The sequence below is a fragment of the Bubalus bubalis genome, chromosome 11 (genome assembly GCF_019923935.1).
Source record: "Bubalus bubalis isolate 160015118507 breed Murrah chromosome 11, NDDB_SH_1, whole genome shotgun sequence".
NCBI classification, from domain to species: Eukaryota; Metazoa; Chordata; class Mammalia; order Artiodactyla; family Bovidae; genus Bubalus; species Bubalus bubalis.
In genome coordinates, this window is record NC_059167.1 from 92,106,203 (window position 1) to 92,130,563 (window position 24,361).

Below are 24,361 nucleotides of genomic sequence, written 5' to 3' on the forward strand. Positions count from 1 at the left end.
TATAGACATAGCCAGAAGGAATGCAAAAACTTTCCAATTCTACCATCAATTTTATAAATAAAGAAGAAATGTGGAGAAAATAAAAATTTTAAATGTCTTACTATCTTGAACATTTTATAAAACTTGCAATAAAATTGTTTAATATGATATAATGTGTATTTTTAAAGGATCATACTGTAGATAATAGAAAATAAATTGCATTCTGTACTCTAACATGTATTTTTGTATTTGAAATTATTTCTTTTTTGGATAATGTTAAGGGCTACTTTTATAAAATAAGAGACCTCAAAGAAAGTTAACTGGGAATGCCAGTTATTTATCCTGGTATACAGAGAATTTAGAAAAAAACTGGCACATATTATGTACCCAATAAATGTCTGTCAAAGTGATGTTAACTAAATAACTAGGGAAATAGTCTTAGGGTTTTTTTCAGACTATTATACCTAAAGATGAATGTATCAAATATTGGTCATTTTTTAAATTGAGAAAATGAGAAAACAGATTAATTGTCTACGTATGATTACACACTTATACACTTTAAAATCTATTTACCTTTACAGCACTTATAGCTGTATCAAGTGTTGAAATCTCATGGTCCTTGTGAGTGCCAAGCATCTTGTCAACAGCCGAAATTGGGCTTTTGCATGTGTAGCAATATGTGTCAATCTGAGATGTTTTCATTTCCTTTTGTTCCTTCTCCGTTACCAACTCTGATAGTAACTGGTCTTGTTCTGCCATCTCTATGTCCAACTCTTTCTGTTCAGCAGACTTTCTTTGTTCTGCTTCAGTCACAAGTTCATTTTCACTGACATGTTCAAAGGATTCTTTTCCTTGAGATAACACATCTTCAGGGGTGGACTCTGAATACAGGTCTTCTGATAGAGTGTCTTGAGTAACCACTTCATAATTCAGGGATTCAGCAAATTCATACTCATCCTGAACAGGGCTACTGCGGACCCAGTCTTCACTCGGCTCAGGGGGAACCATTATTTGAGGTTCTTCTTGCAGTGTTTCTTGCATGCAAGTTGCACCAGATGCAAATTCTTCCTCTGGGAAGGACACTTGCACTGGGACATTCAGACTGACCTCTGGGTTTGCATTTGCTGCTTCATTAGTCTGACTGCTTGTTTCATCTACTCTCTCCAGGACATGATGAGTGTCTTCAAATGGAATCGCATAGCTTATCCTCTGGGTAACCACTCTCACTTCCTCAGTGATGGGAGCTTTCCTCTGCATGGCTACACTGTCAAGGGTCTCCATGTGGCCTACTGATTCTCCTTCCCTGTAAGCTGCTTTCTGTTTCTCTTCCAGACTCTCCTCCCTGCCAATAGTTGCAAACTTGCCCCAAATTTCCCCTTCTGCAGTTATTGGTTGGTATGAATCATCCTTATCAATTGGCTTTTCTTCGAGACCTTGGCCTTGGTCCTTTTCAGTTACAGATGTGTCATGGAGAATGTCATCTTTGAGTATGTATTTCTCAAAATATATTCCTGTTCCATCATCGGTGTCAGACTTTCTGCTTGGAAATGAAGCTTCAGAATTCACACTGTCACCTTCAGACGCTGTTTCCCCTTCTTTCTTTTTCTCTCCAACTGCTTCTTCATATAGATCTTTGTATAAAAATGCAAGCGCAGGTGGCTCCTCCAGAAGTTCAGGATTGATGGCTTTTGCAGTGGTAGGAAATATCTGGGTTCGTGACAAAACTCCTTCCTCTTCATCAAATAAAGGCATCCCAGGTGACTTTGAGTCCACGTCTCTGTCTGTGCTCTTTGGAGCATCTCTGTCTGTTAATTTTTGGATAACCAAAGACTTTTGGGTCTCTGGGTCAGATAATTTGCTGTAGTCCTTTTCAAGTCCATAGAAACTTTCATCTAATCTCACCAAGTCATATTCATGTTCTAGGGCACCTTCCTCTGAATGTTCTGGGAAAGAGACAGTTTCTTCTGGAACTTCTTTTGATAGTCCTGCCTCTAATTTCCATGGAGCTCTCTGTTTTTCTGGGTCAGGGGAGATGTTATAATCAATCAATGTATATTTTTCAAAGTAATCCTCTTCATCAGGACTTGTGGGCTGATTAAAGGCTAAATCACCAGTTTCTGAGTCTGTGGGTATCTCCTCTTTGGTTGTATGAATTTCCTTTTGTTGGTCTTCTTTCAATGATATAACTTTTATATCAGAATCTTCTAAGTTACTCTGTAGTGTTTTATGGCAAGCAACTTCCTCACTCTCATCACGGAGGAGTAGAGGCTTAAATGAGATCTTCTCTTCCAAATATTCTAACTTATCTTGCATTTGTTCACTTTCTTCCTGATCAACTGAAGAAATAAATGCAGGAGCATGAATATTCAGTATCTCACAACCTTCAGAAATGATACTGAAGGCACTCTTTTGCTCTTCAGAAAGTCCAGCTGGCTTACTAGTCACTGTAAATTCTTCATCTCTTACGCTTGTGTCTTCAGGCTCCTTAGAAACCACCTCCTCAGCACTGATTGTTGATGCATTAGTAATAAATTGAGCATAGTTACTGCTTGCTGAAGGGCATGGTTCATATACTTGGGAGTCTTCTACAGCCTCCAAGTGGTGTTTTGAAACAAGAACAGGCTGTTCAAACATTTCAGATGTTTGATCTTTAGATGTTTGAGTAGTATGGACTGTAGGCCTATCTGGAGTCACTTCTGACCATGGTAGTTCTTGTTTCTTCTCTAGACTAACTTCTGGAGATGCTCCTGAAGTGAGTGTTTGAGGTTTCACAGATGACAACAGATATGAAGGTGTTTCTAAGCTCTTTGTTTCGCCAAAAGGACGATCTAAAATCCTTTCAGATTCTTTAGATGGAGAGCCTTGTTTACGTTCTTCTGTGGTACCAACCGAGCCAGCTTTTGGCAGCTCTGACACCATGACCTGTCCCTTTTCTTCACTGTGAGTCACCACATCCCTGCTTGACTTTTCCAGTACCAGGTTTCCTTCCTTAGATAAAGAGGGCTCGTTTATTTCCTCATGATAAGGAAGATCCACGGGAAGGAAAGCCTTGGTTTCCTCCACCAAAACTTCACATTCTTCTAATGGATGTGGTTGACTTCCTACTGCCTTTGTTTCCCTGATTTCAGAGTAAGCCTCTGAGATCGTGGTTTCTAATGTTTCAGCAGCTTCTGTAGTTTTAACTAATGAAAATGGTCGGGTTTCACCCAAAGTAAGACGGAAAGAGATATCTGACTCTTCAGGCGGATGCCCGGCTATACTTATGGAATATGGCTGAATTTCCTGCTCCCTCCCTTCTGAAAATGCATGTGACCGCTCTTCTTTTTCTTCTCCTTTCTCCTCCTCAATAATTTTGTATCTTTCTTTGTGGTCTTCATTTTGATAGACTTGCTGCAGCACAGTAGCAGCTTTTGGTTCTTCCAATTTAACAGGGCTAGGCCCATGTATAATTTTTGCCTTCTCTATTTCATTAATATCTTTATGTTCTAATGGGGCTGCTGTCTCTTGTTTTTCTGCCAGCACCTTCTTTTCTGCCAAAGAATATGATCTCATTCCCAAGTCACCTTTCTCCTCAGCTGGGCTAACAGATCTGAGTTTTACTTCCTCTTCAGAAATTTTCAAGGAAACGGGTTTTGGCATCTCTTTCCCTAGTCTGTCTTCACCAAGATTAATTAAACTGCCTTTAGGTTCTTCTCCTGGCAAAATTATTGACTCCAGCTTCTCTGATTCCCCTGTGATAGTTTTACTTGCAAAGCTAGATGAAGCTGATTCTGGCTGTTGTGGCACCTTATCTGTTGCATCAACTAAAAAGAGTGGTTTTTCTTTTTGATCACTTCTTGGCTCTTCTTTAAGAATAGAAATATTCCATTTAGATTGAGGGGAGATTTCTGGCTTCTGGAGTCTTTTACTGTCAGTGACATGAAGAGGAACAGCATTTTTGGCTTCTTCCATAATGGATTTCTCACCCATGGGAGAATCAGATTGAATTCTAAGATGTCCCTCGCCATCAGCAGAAGTAACTACTGAGGTCAGGTCCATTTCTCCTGAATAGTCTAGGACTTTTTTCTTCCCATAATCGTCACTAGATGCCTCAAAGTTGGATTTTGGCTGTGGCGAAACGTCTACATTTGATAACAATGCAGGTTTTTCTTTAAAATCTTGATGCTCACCAGATTTAACTAAAGAATCTGTGGATTCTGAAGCAGTTTCAGGTTTGGCCTCTGGGAATAGATGATCCGCTGGCTTCTCAGTTCCATGAACGTCAGCTGGAGCAGGACCTTCAGAATCTATCACAGTCACCGCTTTTTCTTCAGATGGGCTGGGCTGAGCTTCTAAATCTTCTTTTTCAGCAACTTTGTTATCTAGAGTGCTTGATCTAAAAAAGAAACTGGACACCCATGATGTGAAAGATGAAATTCCTTTCTTTCCCTTTTCCTCAGAGATGCTTGGCGCCACTGCCTTCTGCTGCTTGGGCGGCTTTTGTATCACCTCAGGTGACTCTAGGGATTGAGGTTCTTCATTTTCTTGGGTTGAGGAGAGTGGTTTTATTTGTGTGGGTGCTTTCACTTCAGATGGTGGTTTCCCTCTCTCATTAGCATCATCTGCAGCCTTTGGCTGAACCACGTTGGATTCTTCTAATGGCTTCTCTCCAGGCAAAGGGGATATACGGCCATGTGCTTCTTTTTCAACACCCAGTGCAGGTTCTGCCTCTTCAGCCAAGACACGGGCAGCTTTGACAAGAGAGGGAGGAGTTTCTGATTTGACTTGTTCCATTGATGGGCCAGACACTGGTTTCTGGTGGCCTCCTTCATAAGGTGTTTTGATTTCTTCCTGGCTGTCTTCTTTGCAAGGCCTGGAAATTTCTGTCTTTGCTTTCTCCACTACCAAACTTTCACCCTCAACAAAAGAAAGGGTCTGCTTCCCTTCTGCCTCGCTTCTCTCCACATTTCCAGCTGGAACTAAAGATTTTGGTTTGGGGGCCAGCTTTATGTCTTCAGAAGCGTAAGTTTCAGTTGCTAAGGTCTCTACATTATCACGGGAGGTATCGAGAGTAGACACTGGTTCTTGGAATGCTACGTGAGGTTCTTCTGCAGAAGGTGGCAGAATTTGCTTTCTGATTTCAGGCATGTGGTCTTTCTCTGGCAGAGCAGGCTTGAGCTGCCCTGTCATCAGATCACTGGTACCAGAAGAATCCAGCTGCACAGATCCCATGGCTCTTTCTTCATGATGACTTACCAAGTCTCCTTCTGGCTCTTTCAGCATCCAGTTTTCATCCTTTGGAGAAATAAGGGCCTCTTTCATGTGTGTTTCTCTAACATCTGTAGTTTCAGTTGTCATAAATAATTTTGATTCTTCCAAAGGCAAATTTTCTTTCATAAACAAAACTTGTTTAATACCCAGGTTTTGTTTATCTGCAAAAGACCTGCTTATTTCAGGTAATGTAGCAGCTTGATCTGAATCAAGTGCTTCTTCAGGCTTCTGTTGCACGAAGAGGTCAGAAGAAGTGATCTTTGATGGCTCTGTTATACTCTGCAGTACATGAAATGAATTTGGTTGGTCAGTTTCATTTAGCTTAGTTACAGTATCTTCTGTCTCTTGTGCCTTCAAATTTCCTGCTGACTGTAATGGGCTTATTTCTTGTTTTTCTTCTTTTTTAAAGTCAGCTGAACGGTTTAGCTCTTCGGATAATCCTTTTGAGGATAAAGTGTATGACTGAAATTCTTCTAGGCTGTCTCCTTCAAGTTGAGAGGTAAATGCTTCCCTTGATCCTAAGCTAACTACCTTAGCAGAGAGAGATTTCATTTCTTGAATCTGAGGTTCCTCCCTAAGGTATGAAGACACCTCTGAAATTTCAGGAACTGTAGTTGACACATGAAGTTCCCTGTTTTCCTCTTTTCCTTCTCCTTTGCTCCTGAGCTCGGGTAGGCCCTTTGCTAAGGCAGAATTCTCTGTTTCAGGTAGGGGAGATTTTATATGTTCTGTCTGTATGGATCCACTTTGCCTACTTATATCACCAGCGAATTCTGAGCCAGCATTTCCAGTATCAGGGAATTCTGATACTGGATGTGTCTTGTCTCTCTTCTCAGGTTCCAAAGACAGCTGTGCCAGAGCGAGACCTGGTTTTTCTGACCGGAAATCTCCCTGAATTACAGAGGGTGTCTCTACTGCCTGTTCCCTCTTATCACCACTGAAGGTTAAGAATGCTGAAGCTAAGTCTTCTGATGTTAAATGTTCCAACTCAGGAACAGAACTTGCTGTCACCTCATCTTTGCCTTTTGGGACTATATATTTGGATGCAGGTGACATGTTCTGTGAGGAAGGAAGTTCAGTTTCTGTTTTCTTTATCTCACCACCTAGGCTGAGCGAAGGCACATGTTCAGGTCCTGACATCTCTGAGGCAGACACAGAATTTTTTTTCTGTGATAAATCCAAATATTCAGAGTCGAGAACTGTGGGAAATGAAAGATCTTGTTTGTCTTCCACCCTTGCTTCCTTTGATACATCTGAATGCTGAGAAGACAAAGTCTTGGTTATTGCCAACCCAGGTTTAATGTCTTCAGTCTCTACCTTTGACAAAACAGAATGCTCTGATATAGAGGATATGCTTGCAGGTAAATCAAATTTAATTTCTTTCTCGACTTCGGACCAAGCTGGATATTGTGATGCAGCAGTTTCAGTGGGAGACGGACTAGCTTTGATTGCTACCTTGTCTTCTTTAAAAAGTGAATGCTCATCTACAGGTGGTAAACCACTTCCTAATTCACTCTTTTCTACTTTTGTTAAGACTGGATGTTCTATAGGGGTGGTAAGAGGTAAATTTGTTGGGATTTCTTCTTTTGCTAATTTGGTTAAGTTTGAATCATGCTTTGTCTCAGATGTTGCGGTTATTGAAGAACTGGGTTCAATTTCTTTCTTTATTTCTTCTGACAAAGCTGAAAATTCTGGTACAGGTGGTCCATGCTCAACTTCCTGTTCCACTCCTGGTGAAGTTGAATGCAGCACTCTAGGTGTACCAGTTACTTTAGAATCAACTTTCACTTCTGTTTTTACCACTGATGAAATCTCAGGTCTAGATAAAGATGTTTCCTTTAGAGGTGAATATGGCTTCGTGACTTCAGGCTCATTCTCTGACAACCTTCTCTGTTCTAGTTCAGATGTCACAGTTGGAGCTAAATTGGGTTTGACATCCTTCTTTGGCTCATCCGCCAAGTCAGGCAGAACTGAATCTTTCATCCCAGACTCTGGGACATTTGGAGGCTGAGGCTCCATTTCTTGATCCCGCAATACATGTGCTATAGCTTCTTGAGAATCAGGCACAATTTCTTCCTTACTTTCAACTTTTAACAAAGCCATCTGTTCATCTGCAGATTTTGGAGTGAGGGATGTTTGGGGTTCTTGTTCTTTCTTAATTGCATGTACTGAATCAGGTGAACCTGAACACTGAGATGCCGGCAAAACAGGTTTGGTTTCTTCCTTTACTGTGGGTACTTCCTCTACTGCAGGTGCTGCAGCTAGCGAGGATCTAGACTTGGTTTCTCCCCTCTCTGAATCACTGGTTAAATTTGGTGGAACCAAGTCTTCAGGCTCAGGTTCTAAATACGTTCCCGTTCTCTGCTTCTGTGCCAGAATGAGATATTCAGATACAGATGTTGATGTTGTTTGAGCATCAGGCTTAATTTCTGCTTTCTCTGCTTCATTTGTTGAAGGGAGCTGACTCAAGTCTTCAGGTGCAGACACCGAAGGTTCAGCTCTTTGCTTCTGTGATGAACTTAGATGCTCAGGTACAGGAGTAGTTGTCGTTGGCGCAATTTCTTCCTCATCTGCTTCTAAGAAGTGGGGATATCCTGATGCAGCCATTGCAGTTAACAGTGAATCAGGCTCAATTTCCTTTTTGTTCATTTCTGGGATCCTATATGGTGGGATGGAAGCCTGTGACGCTGAGTCTGGAGAAAAAAGTTCCGTTTCCTCAGTGTCTTCATCGGACAAAATAGTGTGTTCAGACGGTGATGTTAAACATATTGGAGAATCACACTCAAATTCTCTCTTCCCTGTTGTTGCATAGGGTGGAAATGAGAATTCTGACACAAAAGCCGAGTCTGGGGAAAAAGGTCCGATGTCTTCTTGCTCTTCTTCTGAGAAAATCATGGGGGAGGAGGAACCTTTTAGATTTAAAGGGGATGTGTGGACAATTTCTTCCTCCTGTGATTCTGCTGTTGCATATGGCGGTACTGAAAGTTCAGAAGCAGAGGTGGAAGAGGGTGTATACCGCTCCATTTCTACCGTCTCTTCTTCCGAGAGGACCACATGATCAGGTGGGGCAGCTGAAAGTCGAGGGGCCTGGCATTCAGGAGTCCCCTCAGTTGTGGATGGTGGGAGGGAGCCTTCAGGTAACGAGGCCACCTCTGGGGTATAGAATCCAGCGTCTTCCTTCTCTTCTTCTAACACAGTCTTGTGCTCAGAAACACCTTCTGATTTCAACAGGGAGACATAGTCAATTATGTTCTTTGGGGATTCCTGTCTTACATTTGGTGGGACTGCATTTTGGAAGGTCAGTGCTGAATCTCGTGTGACACCCTCATTTCCTAGGTTCTCTTCTTCTGACAGGACGGCGTGTTCAGATGTCATGGCTGAAAGTGGTGGGGCCTGGCCTTCAGAAGTCCCCTCAGTTGTGTGTGGTGAGAGAGAACGTTCAGAAAGAGAGGCCACCTCTGGGGAACACAGCCCAGGGTCTTCATTCTCTTCTTGAGACAGAATCAGGGGCTCAGAAACACCTTGTGACTTTAATGGGGACTTAAGGTCTACTGTTTTCTTTGGTGACTCTTCTGTTGCCTGAGAGGGAACTAAATATTCAGAAGCAGATGTGGAATCCGGTGTGTAACGCCCACTTTCTGAGGCCTCTTCTCCGGACAGGATCATGGGTTCTGGTGTAACTGCTGAAAACAGTGGGGACTGGCATTCAAGAGTTTTCTCAGTTGTGGAGGGTGAGACCGATACAGAAGCTGAAGTTGGGGAAGAAGGCTCAAATTTATCATCCTCTTCGTCTGACAAAACTTCATGTTCAGATACAGCTTTCACATGAGGTAAAGAAACTGGCTCAGCTTCTTGCTTCTCTAGTTCATAGTTCCAGTCCTGTGGGGCTGAATACTCTGACACAAAAGCAGAATCAGTAGAAACAGACTCATTTTCCTCTCTTTCTTCCTCAGACAAGGTGACACGTTCAGGTGTTGAAGTTGTCAGTAATGGCAGAAGGGTCTCCTCTTTTTCCTCCACTTCAGGGGCCAAGCGTGGTGGGAAGGGCTCCTCAGAAACTGATGGACTTTCTGGGTAATCAAGTTCTATGATCTCTTCTTCTTCCACTAAGTTAGAATCTTCAGGTTCAGGGGTAGCAGCCATTGGTAGAGGCATTTCTATTTCTTCCTTCTCTGGTTCCTCTAACACTAGAGGTTCAAAAAGAGAAATGGATGGCTCGGGCTCAGTTTCTCCCTTCCCTCCTTTGATGATGAGATGAGCAGGGGTCAGTTGGTCAGCGACTGGTTCTACCCTTTCCTGAGAAGTCAGATCCAGCTCATCTCTCTCAGGGCTGAAATCTTCCTGGATAGAGGCTGTCAGACCTGGTGCACCTGATTCCAGAGAACCCTTCTCTGCCTCTAGTGAAATGGAATGGTCAATCGAAGACATGTCTTCCGTCTTCACCTCATCCAGTACAGGCGGTGAGACTGAAGAGTCAGGCTCTGCAATTACTATTTCTTGTGAATCAGCCTCCGATTCTTCCTTTGCGGTTTCCAGGAACGCGGCTACAGATGTATCGGGTGTAAGAGAGGAAGGCTTCATTTCACGGGGCTTTGCTTCATCAACCAGCAGTCGTGGCACTACCCGAGGAGGGCTGAACTGTGATTCCCGTTCTGCTATGGCATGACTTGTATGAGAGGAAGGTGTGTGCTGGGCGGCAGATGCAGCCCTTAAGGGAAAATCATCGTAAGTCTTCTTCTGATCTTCATGACTGAATAAGGAGGTCAGGGACTTTGATCCTTTGGAGAATGCATCTCTCCAGGGTGGAGCAAGCTCTTTTACTTTAACATCTTCTATGCTTTGGGCTACTGACTTGCCTGTTTTGGAAACTACTTTAAGATCACGATTGCCTGACTCTGGCTCCAGACTAATGGATGCTTCTTTCCCCTTCCTATAATGGATTTCTTTAATGACATAACCCTTTGGCAATGTTCCATAAAATTGCAGAGGAATTAATTCTTCTTTAACAGAATTGAACATCTTGATTTTATACTGTACTGTTCCTATGTAGACTGGCCTTAACACTAGGGGCTTGTATTCTTTGTATATTGCCCCCGTAATGGGAGGTGTACTTGAGGTGCTCTTCTTTTTTCTCATCTTATCATAAGCGCCAGCAGATGACTTGTCTTTCTGGGTGGTTAGTTCCTGACTTTCTGAAATTAAAGGAGTACTTGTTTTGTTTGCAGGAACATCTTGGGATTCGAAAGAATTTCTCTTTTTGTTGCCTTTCCGACGCAGAGATGGTGAGCCATGCTTTGACTTAGGCTTTCTTTTCCGAACTTTTTTAACTTCATCCAAGATAAAGGAAACATTCCCTGGAGGAGAATTCAGAGTCGACCCTTCCAGACTACACACACCAGACTTCTGACTTTCTTCTGAGGCCCAAGGAGTGGAAGGCCTACTTGAACTGGTCTCCCAGGTGATACCACTATCTTCCTGTTGAACTGTTACCATGGAAAAGGAGGGGTCAGATATGATACATTTCTTCTCGGTCTTGCCCTCTTCATCCTGGTCTGATAACCTACAGTAAATGATAATATTATTAACAATTTACATATAGTAATAATAACGACATCTTAATTACATATTAAATAATAAGTAAAGATCCTATTTTTACTAGGTAAAGGATTAATGTGAAGTTAAAATATACAGATAAATGATGCCATCCATACCAAAAACCGGGACACACACAAAATAAAGTCTAAGAATTGAAGTCAGGATACCAAATACAATAACACATCCCAAACTGGAATGAAATCAATATTCTGCAAAGTAGAAAAAAAAAAAAAGCTAACGCTAAATTCACCACCTTTGGGACTTACCCCAGTGGTCCTCCAGTGGTTAAGACTCCATGATCCCAGTGCAGGGGGCCTGGAGTTTGATCCCTGGTCAGAGACCTAGATCCCACATGCTCCAACTAAGGATCCTGAATGCCACAACTAAGACCCTGTGCAGCCAAATAAACAAACATTTAAAAATAAAAAAATAAATAAAAAATAAAAATAAATTCACCTCCTTCCCCTATCACCCTATCAGAGAGTGAGCCTCCTGTGACTCCTCCAGCCCTTCAGACTTGCTATTATCTATATGACAACAGTCACCAGGACCTTCATAATGGCTCTTCGATCTGTGGCTCCGTGTTACTGTTATCACTACTGTGACCCAGCTTTTTATCACATCACTCTGCCACGGACTATTTCATTAGCTTCCTAACTGGTCAGCTGATATCACATTTACCTCCCACCCTCCTCACACCCTCAATTCATCCTGCCTATCTTTTCGGACCAATTTTACTAAAAATGGTCATCATGCCACTTCCTGCTCAAAAATGTCAGTAAATGCCTCATACCTGTAGAAAAATTAATTCAAGATACTTAACTCTCTGATCCCTACCTGCCCTTCTTTCCAAGTATCCACTTCCACCCTATGCCTACCTGATACATTTCTGTTTTAACTAGATAACTCACTGTCTAGTATATCATAGGAACTGTGAGTCAGGGCCATGAGGAAAAATAGTGAATACAGATACATCACAAAAAAACAGCAGCCTACTGTGCTGTACCTGATTGATCTGTAAACCAGGGGTCACAATAGAATCTACCTTATGGGATTGCTGTGAGGATTTAATTCAGTAACACATATGAAATGTGCCTTGCATGTAGTCAGTTCAGTTGCTCCGTCATGTCCAACACCTTGTGACCCCATGGACTGCAGCATGCCAGGCTTCCCTGCCCATCAACAACTCCCGGAGCTTACTCAGATCATGTCCATTGAGTCAGTGATGCCACTCAACCATCTCATCCTCTGTCATCCCCTTCTCCTCCTGCCCTCAATCTTTCCCAGCATCAGGGTCTTTTCCAATGAGTCAGTTCTTCACATCAGGTGGCCAAAGTATCATGTCTTCCATACAATCCTTGGGTCAAAGGAGCCTGCTAAGTTGCTTCAGTCATGTCCGACTCTGCGACCCTATGGACTGCAGCCCACCAGGCTCCTCTGTCCCAGGATTTCCCAGGCAAGAATACTGGAGTGGATTGCCTTTTCTTTCTCCATCATAGGAGCCTAGGCATGGTCATACTCAATTGGTTTGGAGAGATGGTGTTCTTGGACTAACCCTCAAGAGGTAGCTGGCTTTGGCTCTCCCTTTGAAATGCCACTGGGCCTGTCTCAGACTTCACAGCACTCTTTTCTGGAATTTTCTTACACCACCCCACCTCCCCATGCTCATGCCATTCCTCCATCTATAATTCTCCCCCACCTAAAACTAGCTTTCCTGCATATTTAAATTCTATCTACTCTTCAAGGCTGTTTTAGAACCTCTGGTGTTACCAACCCTGACCAATTCAGCAGCCTGACCAATTCAGCAGTTATATTTCCTTTAAGTTAAAGATTGATATAAACAGAAAACTACTGACTGGCTTAAATACAATTTTTCTACAACAAAAAAATCTATGCTCAAAAACCACTAAGCATAAGTATTAAATTAAACCACTTCAAAAAAACATACATGATTAAATTCAGGTTTCTTACCAATAATTCTAGGAATCAGCAAACTAAGATAGACTGGAATGGATGAATTTAACACAGATGACCATTGTATCTACTACTGTGGGCAGGAATCCCTTAGAAGAAATGGAGTAGCCATCATAGTCAACAAAAGAGTCCGAAATGCAGTACTTGGATGCAATCTCAAAAGCAACAGAATGATCTCTGTTAGTTTCCAAGGTAAACCATTCAATATCACGGTAATCCAAGTCTATACCCTGGAACAGTAACGCTGAAGAGGCTGAAGTTGAACAGTTCTCTGAAGACCTACAAGACTTCCTAGAACTAACACCCCCAAAAGATGTCCTTTTCATTATAGGGGACTGGAATGCAAAAGTAGGAAGTTAAGAAACACCTGGAGTAACAGGAAAATTTGGCCTTGGGAGTACAGAATGAAGCAGGGCAAAGGCTAATAGAGTTCTGCCAAGAGAACACAGTGGTCATAGCAAACACCCTCTTCCAACAATACAAGAGAAGACTCTACACATGACATCACCAGATGGTCAACACCAAAATCAGATTGATTATATTCTTTGCAGCCAATGATGGAGAAGCTCTATACAGTCAGCAAAAATAAGACTGGGAGCTGACTATGGCTCAGATCATGAACTCCTTATTGCCAAATTAAGACTGAAATTGAAGAAAGTGGAGAAAACCACTAGACCATTCAAGTATGACCTAAATCAAAACTCTTATGACTATACAGTGGAAGTGAGAAATAGATTTAAGGGACTAGATCTGATAGACAGAGTGCCTGATGAACTATGGCTGGAGGTTTGTGACATTGTACAGGAGACAGGACTCAAGACCATCCCCAAGAAAAAGAAATGCAAAAAAGCAAAATGGCTGTCTAAGGAGGCCTTACAAATAGCTGTGAAAAGAAGGGAAGTGAAAAGCAAAGGAGAAAAGAAAAGATATACCCATTTGAATGCAGAGTTCCAAAGAATAGCAAGGAGAGATAAGAAAGCCTTCCTCAGCAGTCAGTGCAAAGAAATCGAGGAAAACAATAGAATGGGAAAGACTAGAGATCTCTTCAAGAAAATTAGAGATATCAAAGGAACATTTCATGCAAAGATGGGCTCAAGAAAGGACAGAAATGGCAGGGACCTAACAGAAGCAGAAGATATCAAGAAGAGGTGGCAAGAATACACAGAAGAACTATACAAAAAAGATCTTCACTACCCAGATAATGACGATGGTGTGATCACTCACCTAGAGCCAGACAATAAACTGTGGAAAATTCTGAAAGAGATGGGAATACCAGACCCCTGACCTGCCTCTTGAGAAACCTGTATGCAGGTCAGGAAGCAAAAGTTAGAACTGGACATGGAATAACAGACTGGTTCCAAATAGGAAAAGGAGTACGTCAAGGCTGTATATTGTCACCCTGCTTATTTAACTTCTATGCAGAGTACATCATGAGAAACGCTGGGCTGGATGAAGCACAAGCTGGAATCAAGATTGCCAGGAGAAATATCAATAACCTCGGATATGCAGATGATACCACCCTTATGCCAGAAAGTGAAGAACTAGAGCCTTTTGATGAAAGTGAAAGAGGAGAGTGAAAAAGTTGGCTTAAAACTCAACATTCAGAAAACTTAAGATCATGGCATTCGGTCCCATCACTTCATGGCAAATAGATGGGGAACCAGTGGAAACAGCAGCAGACATTATTTTGGGGGGCTCAAAAATCACTGCAGATGGTGACTACAGCCATGAAATTAAAAGACACTTACTCCTTGGAAGGAAAGTTATGACCAACCTAGACAGCATAATAAAAAGCAGAGACAGTACTTTGCCAACAAAGGTCTATCTAGTCAAGGCTATGGTTTTTCCAGTAGTCATGTTTGGATGTGAGAGTTGAACTATAATGAAAGCTGAGTGCCAAAGAATTGATGCTTTTGAACTGTGGTGTTGGTCTTCACTCTTGAGAGTCCCTTGGACTGCAAGGAAATCCAGCCAGTCCATCCTAAAGGAGATCACTCCTGAGTGTTCATTGGAAGGACTGATGTTGAAGCTGAAACTCCAATACTTTGGCCACCTGATGTGAAGAGCCTACTCATTTGAAAAGACCCTGATGCTCGGAAAGATTGAAGGTGGGAGAAGAAGGGGACAACAGAGGATGAGATGTTGGATGGCATCACCGACTCAATGGACATGAGTTTGAGTAAGCTCCGGGAATTGGTGATGGACAGGGAGGCCTGGGGTGCTGTAGTCCATGGGATTGCAAAGAGCCCGACAGGACTGAGCAACTGAATGGAACTGAACTGAGTGCAGCACTTTAACAGCCTCATCTTTTAGGATTTGAAATCCTAACTGGAGGTGATGGAATTCCTGCTGAACTATTTCAAATTCTAAAAGATGAGACTGTTAAAGAGCTGCATTTGATATGCCAGCAAATCTGGAAAATGCAGCAGTGGCCACAGGACTGGAAAAGGTCAGGTTTCATTCCAAACTCAAAGAAGGGCAAGGCCAAAGGATGCTCAAACTACTGCATAATTACACTCATTTCACCTGCTAGCAAAGTAATAAAATTTTATTTTATTGAGTCTAAATGCTAGAAATACATAAAAACACAGAACCATCTTTCAGGAAATCCAGAGTCTAACAGGGAGACAGAACTAAACATTTTAATAGCGTGGTGTTAGTTCACCTACAGAAGATAGTCAAGATACAGCAAGACTATAAGGAAGGGAAGACCACAGAGGAAAGATACTTGTATTGGAATTTTAAGAAGACATAGGAGTTTGCCAAACGGATGAGGAGTGGTGGTCGTACAAGGATGGGAAGGTGATTCCAGGAAAATGTCACAGAATATTAAAAAGCATACTTACGAATAAATCAGTTTGGCTCACCAAGAAACCCAAAGTTTTGGGGGATGTCTGGATTACTGGACAGGAACAAAGGAACAGAAGGATAATAGAGCCAATAGGATCAGAGAATAACTATACTCGTATGTGTAAAGTCATAGTCAAGTATTCCAATTACACTCAGCATGAAGAAACTATTCACTTAACAGGAGATCAATGGTTCCCGTAGAGTTCAGAAGTGTTTGTTACTCAAGAACACAAGTGTGCTCATCTATGCAAAGACATTAATATATACAACAATGTTCTATAATTAACAGTATTGGCTATGAACATGATCTTATTCATTCTCCTCTGATTCTCACAAATCAACCTTCTGATTATTACTCAGCTTCCCATGCAGATTTATCTATGAGAGTGAAAAGAAATACATGTTAATGACCTGGGGAGTTCACGTCCTTCCTTCTTTCAGAGTTGTGCAAGGAGAAGGTTCAACAGATCTGAGTTAGATCCAGGCAAGAACAGACTGATACCCGAGCTGAGTGCCAAAGACTCCTTCTTCCTTTTGAGGATAAGCTTTATCTGATTTCCTTCTGTTCTTATTTGTTAACAGAAATTTTTCATAATGAATGAATGTTGTATTATACAACTTTAATACAACTATAAAGATGACCATATTTTTTACTGTTAGTGTAGTGAATTACAATGATTGATTTCCAGATATCAAAGCAACCCTGAACTCCTGAAATTACTTCAATATGGTTGTGATGTATCATATTTTTCATATTAAAAAGCTGAATTTTATTAAGAATTTTGCTCCTGTGTTCATGAATAATTGGCCTGTAATCTCCTTCCTTACAATGTGCTTGTCAGGTTTTTTTAATCAAGATTGGGCTGCCTCTTGTAATAATCAGAACACGCTAAATATTTGCTATGTTAGGACCACACAAGTGTCCCCAGATCCAGTTCTTTCCCTGTGTCTGGTTTTACAAAGGCTGAGGATAACCGCCGTCCCCCAGCCCCACCCAAAAAAAATACTGTGCTGCCTCAAAGAACAAATTGTGAAGTGTTCTCTCACTATTCTCTGGAAGAGTTCATGGAAGATTATATTATTTCTCCCTTGAGTGTTTGGCAGACTTTAGTGATGAAGTCATCTGAATCTGTAGTCTTTTCTACGGTAAGGTTTTAATTAGCAATTTATTTAATAGTTACGTGACTACATGGAATTTCTTTTGTGTCAGTTTTGATATGCTGCATTTTTCTGAGAATTGACATATTTAACCTAAATTCTAAAAATCACTGGATTAAATTTGTTCATAGTATCCTCTCAGGATCTTTTAAGTTTTTGTAAGATCTAAAATTGTGTCCATTTTTTCAATTCTGATTTGTGTCTCCTCTTTGTCCCCTGTATCTATAACTTTTGTCTGTGTCTTGTTTGTTCATGTGTTTTTAGATTCCACATATAAGTGAAACCATACAGTACCTGTCTTTCTCCGTCTGACTTATTTCATTAGCATAATATCCTTTAGGTCAATCCATGGTGTTGCAAATGGCAAGATTTCATTCTTTTTATGGCTGGGTAATATTCCATTATGTATACCACATATACCACATCTTTATTTGTTCATCCATTGATGGGCACATAGGTTGCTTTCATATCTCAGCTATTGTAAATAAAGCTGTAATGAACATAAGGGTACAGATATCTTTTTGAACTGGTGTTTCTTTTTTTTTTTTTTTAGATAAGTACTGCTGGATTTGTGGGATAGAACTGCTCGATTGTATGATAACTCTATTTTTAATTTTTTGAGGAACCTCCACGCTGTTTTCCATAGTGACTGCACCAATTTACATTCCCACCAACAGTGCACAGGGGTTCTCTTTCCTCCACAACCTCACCAGCACTTGTTTATAGTCTTTTTGATACTAGCCATTCTGATAGGTGTGAAGTGACACCGCACTGTGTTTTTGATTTGCATTTCCCTGATGACGTGTAATGGTGAACATCTTTCATGAGCCTACTGACCATCTGAATGTCTTCTTTGGAAAAACGCCTATTCAGATTCTCTGCCCACATTTTCTTTTGTCCACACTATGCAAAATGCAGGATCTTAGTTCCCTAAGCAGGAACTGAACCCATGCCTTCCACAGTGGAAGCAGAGAGTCTTAACCACTGGACTGCCAGGTTAGTCCCCCTCTGCCTATTTTTTAAGCTGGTTGTATAGTCTGTCTGTTTTTTTAATGTTGAGTTGTATGCATTCTTTATATATTTTGGGAATTAACCTCTTATCAAATATATCATTAACAAATATCCTCTCTCATTCAGTAGGTGGTCTTTTCATTTTATTGACAGTTCCCTTGTGATTTTTAGTTTGATGTATTTTTGCTTTTGTTTATTTTTGTTTTTGCATTTGCTTATTTTTGTTTGTGTTTCCTTTGCCTGAGGAGACATACCAAAAAGTATTGTTAAGGTCAATGTCAAAGAGCACGTTTGCATGCTAAGTCACTTCAGTTGTGTCCAACTCTTTGCGACCCTATAGGCCACAGCCTGCCAGGCTTCTCTGTCCATGAGATTCTCCAGGCATGAATTCTGGAGTGGGTTGCTATGCCCTCCTCCAAGGGATCTTCCCGACCCAAGGACCAAACCCACATCTCTTATGTCTTCTGCATTGGCAGGCAGGTTCTTTACCATTATTGCCACCTGGGAAGTCAAAGTAGCATACTGCCTATGTTTTCTTTTAGAAGACATATGGTTTCAGGTCTTACATCTAATTCTTTAATCCATTTGAGTTTATTTTTGTATATGGTGTGAGGAAGCAGTCCAGCATGATTTTTTTGCATGTAGCTGTCATTTTCCCAACACTATTTATTAAAGAGGCTGCCTTTTGCTCATTATATATTCTTGCCTCTTGCATCATAGAGTAAATGACCATATGAGTTTATTTCTGGGCTCTCAGTTTTATTCTACTGATCTGTGTGTCTGTTTTTGTGCCAGTAACATATTGTTTTGATTTCTATAGCTTTGTAGTATAGTTTGAAACCAGGGTATGTGATATCTCCAGCTTTGTTCTTCTTTCTCAAGATTGTTTTGGCTATTCAGGGTCTTTCATGGTTCCACACAAGTTTTAGAACTATTTTTTCTAGTTCTGTGAAAAATGCCATTGGTATTTTGATAGGAATTACATTGAATATTGATAGGAATTACACTGTAGGTTGCTTTTGGTAGTATGGACATTTTAACAATATTAATTCTTTCAATTCACAAGCATGGTGTATCTTTCCCATCTGTGTTATCTTCAAGTTCTTTCATCAGTACATTATAGTTTTCTGAGTACAGGTATTTCACCTTCTTAGTTAGATTTATTCCTAGGTATTTTATTTTTTGATGCAATTATAACTGGGATTGTTTTCTTTCTGATAGTTCATTGTGTATGGAAAAGCAATAGATTTCTGGATATTAGTTTTGTATCCTGCAATTTTATTCACTGATGAATTCCACTAGATTTCTGGTGGCATCTTGAGGATTTTCTATGTACAGCATCACATCATCTGCAAACAGTGGCAGTTGTACTTCTTTCTTTCCAATTTGAATAACTTTTGTTTCTTTTTTCTAATTTGCAGTAGCTAGGACTTCGAATACTATGTTGAATAAAAGTAATGAGAATGGGTATCCTTGTATTCTTCCTGATATTAGAGAAAATACTTTCAGTTTTTCACTGTTGAGGATGATGTTAGTTGTGGGCTTGTCATATGTAGCCTTTATTATGTTGAGGTATGCTCTTGCTATACCCAATTTACTGAGAGGGTTTTTTTAATCATAAATGTATGTTGAATTTTGTCAAAAGCTTTTTTTGCATCTATGTGATTTTTATTCTTCAATTTATGAATGTGGTGTATCACATTGATTGATTTTTGGATAATGAACCATTCTTGCATCTCTGGGATAAATCCCACTTGATCATGGTGTATGATCCTTTTAAAGTATGGCTGAATTTGTTTACTAAAATTTTATTGAGGATATATGATTTTTTTAAGATGTTGATCTCTTAAGTTCAATCACATTTTATCAATCTTATATTTTTACTCCCCTCCCCCCAGCACACACATTTAATGCTTTTTGTTTCATCATTTTAAATATATCATACCATTCCTTCTGGCCTGCAGAGTTTCTGCTGAAAATGATCTGAGAGCTTTATGCAAGTTCCCTTGTATATAACATGTTGATTTTCCCTTGCTGTTTTTAGTATTCTCTCTTTAATGTTTGCCTTTTTGAATATAATGTGTCTTGGTGTGGTCCTCTTTAGGTTGATCTTAATTGAGACTCTCTTTGTTTCTTAGACATGGATGTGTTTCCTTTCCTTGGTTAGGGAAGTTTCCAACTATTATGTTCTCTGATCCTTTCTCTTCTTCTTCTGTGGCTCCTATAATGTGAATGTTAGTATGCTTGATATTGCCCTAGAGGTCTCTTAAATTGTCCCTATATTTTAAAATTCTTTTTACTGTTCAGGTTGAGTGATTTCCACTTCTCTGTCTTCCAGTTTGCAGATCTGTTCCTCTGTATTATCTAATCTACTGTTGATTAGCTCTAGTGTATTTTTATTTCAATTATTATATTCTTCAACTGTGTTTGTTTTTTCTTTATATTTTCTAACTCTTAGAAGCTTCTGACTGCTCACTGTGTTCATCCATTCTTCTCCCGAGTTCTTTCAACATCATTATGATCATTACCTTGAACTGTTTGTAAGACATATTACTTATCTCCCTTCCACTTAGTTATTCTTCTGGGTTTTTTTTTTTTACCTTATTCCTTCATTCAGAACATATTCTCTGTCACTTCATTTTGCCTAATTCTCTGTTTTTATTTCTATGTATATGGTATGTTGTATTTTTAAGTTCTAGGATTTCCATTCTACTGTTTCCAGTTCTCTGACAAGAGTTCTCAATCTTGCCTTTTATATCCACGTCCCTACAAATAACTTAAGCATTAAATAAGTACAATCCCCATTCATGAGCCCTTCCCTTTCCATAAAAGTCCAGCTATGCACTAATAAGTATGACTCTGTAAGATAAGAACTTGAAGGAACTGTGTGCTATGCTACTTCTTCATTTCTAAAATTTCCCTTAATATTTCCCTTCAGATCAGATCAGATCAGATCAGTCACTCAGTCGTGTCCGACTCTTTGCGACCCCATGAATCGCAGCACGCCAGGCCTCCCTGTCCATCACCAACTTCCAGAGTTCACTCAGACTCACGTCCATTGAGTCAGTGATGCCATCCAGCCATCTCATCCTCTGTCATCCCCTTCTCCTCCTGCCCCCAATCCCTCCCAGCATCAGAGTCTTTTCCAATGAGTCAACTCTTCGCACGAGGTGGCCAAAGTACTGGAGTTTCAGCTTTAGCATCATTCCTTACAAAGAAATCCCAGGGCTGATCTCCTTTAGAATGGACTGGTTGGATCTCCTTGCAGTCCAAGGGACTCTCAAGAGTCTTCTCCAACACCACAGTTCAAAAGCATCAATTCTTCGGTGCTCAGCTTTCTTCACAGTCCAACTCTCACATCCATACATGACCACAGGAAAACCATAGCCTTGACTAGACGAACCTTTGTTGGCAAAGTAATGTCTCTGCTTTTCAAAATGCTATCTAGGTTGGTCATAACTTTCCTTCCAAGGAGTAAGCGTCTTCTAATTTCATGGCTGCAGTCACCATCTGCAGTGATTTTGGAGCCCCAAAAAATAAAGTCTGACACTGTTTCCACTGTTTCCCCATCTATTTACCATGAAGTGGTGGGACCAGATGCCATGATCTTAGTTTTCTGAATGTTAAGCTTTAAGCCAACTTTTTCACTCTCCACTTTCACTTTCATCAAGAGGCTTTTTAGTTCCTCTTCACTTTCTGCCATAAGGGTGGTGTCATCTGCATATCGGAGGTTATTGATATTTCTCCTGGCAATCTTGATTCCAGCTTGTGTTTCTTCCAGTCCAGCGTTTCTCATGATGTACTCTGCATATAAGTTAAATAAGCAGGGTGACGATATACAGCCTTGACGAACTCCTTTTCCTATTTGGAACCAGTCTGTTGTTCCATGTCCAATTCTAACTGTTGCTTCCTGACCTGCATACAAATTTCTCACGAGGCAGATCAGGTGGTCTGGTACTCCCATCTCTTGAAGAATTTTCCACAGTTTATTGTCATCCACACAGTCAAAGGCTTTGGCATAGTCAATAAAGCAGAAATAGACGCTTTTCTGGAACTCTCTTGCTTTTTCCATGATCCAGCGGATGTTAGCAATTTGATCTCTGGTTTTCTGCCTTTTCTAAAACCATCTTGAACATCAGGAAGTTCATGGTTCACATATTGCTGAAGCCTGGCTTGGAGAATTTTGAGCATTACTTTACTAGCGTGTGAGATGAGTGCAATTGTGCGGTAGTTTGAGCATTCTGTGGCATTGCTTTTCTTTGGGATTGGAATGAAAACTGACCTTTTCCAGTCCTGTGGCCACTGCTGAGTTTTCCAAATTTGCTGGCATATTGAGTGCAGCACTTTCACAGCATCATCTTTCAGGATTTGGAATAGCTCAACTGGAATTCCATCACCTCCACTAGCTTTGTTCATAAACCCTATATTTGCATTGTGTGGCATAGTAGTATGTATATGTTCATGCCCCTTTGTATAGTAAGGATGGAATGTGATAATTCCTTAATAGTGTTTTGGTATGCTTGCCAATAATACTCTTTTATCCCACTGCTTAATTGACATTATGTTTTCTAAATTATTTTCAGTTGTATTAATATAAATCATTTATCAAAAGATGAATTTCATTAAATGTGCTGGAAGAATCTAACTTCTAAAGTTTCAAAATGAAGGATAAGGTCCTGGAATATGACCATATCTGAAAGTCCTTGTTTCCTGTTTAAGCAGTTTCACTTTAGCTGAAACTGCAACTAGTAACTTTTTGAAAATTAATAATCAATCATGAATGGAAAAAGCCTTATAGTTTTATACTGTTTCTCATTTTACAAGTGAGGGAACCAAAGAAAGGTAATACATATATATATCCAAACAAACTTTTAAAGAGGAAAATGGTTATCAAAGAGGAGCTATCAAAATAATAATTTTCCTTATTTTATCATCATCTTTGTTTTGAATTGGCACTTTCATTTTTCATGAAAAGAAATAAAAATTACTCTTCTGAAGTAGAGAAACAGGTCCTCAAACTATTTTTATCTGAAGGCTGAGATTTATAACTTTTATATTTTATTTTTCTTAGACTAAAGATTTGTATTTTGGGAACTGGTAGTCCCTTCCTCTGACCACCAGTGAAAGTGGCATTAGCGCTCCTTATAGGAGTGTAACTATGAACAATACCTTGGCTTTTTACGATGTCTTGTTCTACCTCAGGTGCGGCACTCATAGTACACTCACAAGAAGTGTATCAAACAAAAGAAAGCAATAGATAGGATTTTCTCCTACTAAATCTGCTAAAATGCACTTAGTATCAATTATTATAACACAGCAATGAAGTCATATATGATCTTGCTTATGTTTCAAACTTTGAAAACATGCTTTTAAAAGCCTAAAATGCTAAGCAAGTGTGTGATCTTATGATTTGTTAGCATTTTATGTGGGTCCTGAAGAAAGAACCAAGTGGTCTTAAAAGCATAATCACTAACTCTACAATTAATATTTCACTAAGAATTAATTGAATAACCATGTCCTTAGCAGAAAATTAACCTATGCATTGCTGAACAAAAGTAATATAAAATAGCATAGGTTAAAAGTAGCTTATAAGCCATTAGAGAGTTAAAGAAAATCATTAAACCATGCATGAAAAAATTATTATACAGCTTATCATGCCCTAATATCAAGTGCTTATTTTGTAACATAATAAAGACCACTCAAGTTCACTGTGGATGAGAAGAATAAGTATCTTATTGTCCCAGTGACCAGAAATTTTATGACTGGAATTTAGGGCCTCATACTATCTGAAGTACAGTCATCTTCCTAGCTTTACCTTCTACTCTTCCCCTTCATGAATCCTGTGCTCCAGCCAAACACTGGCCTTACCCTGCATGCTTTGCTTACATCCTACTTGAAATGAATCATCTCTGCTTCTAATTTTACAGCCTTCAGAGACCAGCTCATATATCAACCTCTCCATGTAGCTGTCAATGGTTCTTCAGGACAAAAGTAATTTTCTTCCTCTGAAATTCTAGAATCCTCATGTAATCTTCTTCTATGGCATTTACCACCATACATTAGAGTTATTTGTCATATATCTTAGCTACTCTACAAGGCTGTAAACTACCTGTGAGCAGGGATCATATCTTATAGCGATTCTTTTAGGAGCCCTCCTGCTGTGAAGTCTTTCCAAAACATTTACCTTCATCTTCAGAGGAACAACTCTTTTATTTTGCACTCATTTCATCATCTTTGGTAAAATTTAATTATATCACGCAATAACAACTGCAATTCCAATCCCAAAGAAAGGTAATGCCAAAGAATGTTCAAACTACCACACAATTGGACTCATCTCACTCGCTAAAAGTAATGCTCAAAATTCTCCAGGCTTCAACGGTACATGAACCGTGAACTTCCAGATGTTCAAGCTGGTTTTAGAAAAGGCAGAGGAACAAGGGATCAAATTACCAACATCCACTGGATAATCCAAAAAGCAAGAGAGTTCCAGAAAAACATCGATTTCTGCTTTATTGACTAAGCCAAAGCCTTTGACTGTGTGGAT

At 40.1% G+C, this 24,361-nt stretch overlaps 1 protein-coding gene and 1 non-coding gene across 3 annotated transcripts in view; one reads left to right on the forward strand and one right to left on the reverse strand.

Moving 5' to 3' along the window:
* Positions 1-24,361, reverse strand: part of CMYA5 (cardiomyopathy associated 5) — a 99,238-nt gene that overhangs the window by 44,248 nt on the left and 30,629 nt on the right. For both annotated transcript variants that reach the window (XM_045162135.1, XR_006639753.1), the window contains exon 2: positions 553-10,789. In XM_045162135.1, the coding sequence (XP_045018070.1) occupies positions 553-10,789 (10,237 nt within the window). The remainder of the gene's footprint in view (positions 1-552; positions 10,790-24,361) is intronic.
* On the forward strand, positions 16,495-16,624 carry LOC112577865. The gene has a single exon (XR_003102067.3). It is a non-coding gene; the product is annotated as a small nucleolar RNA SNORA72 (small nucleolar RNA).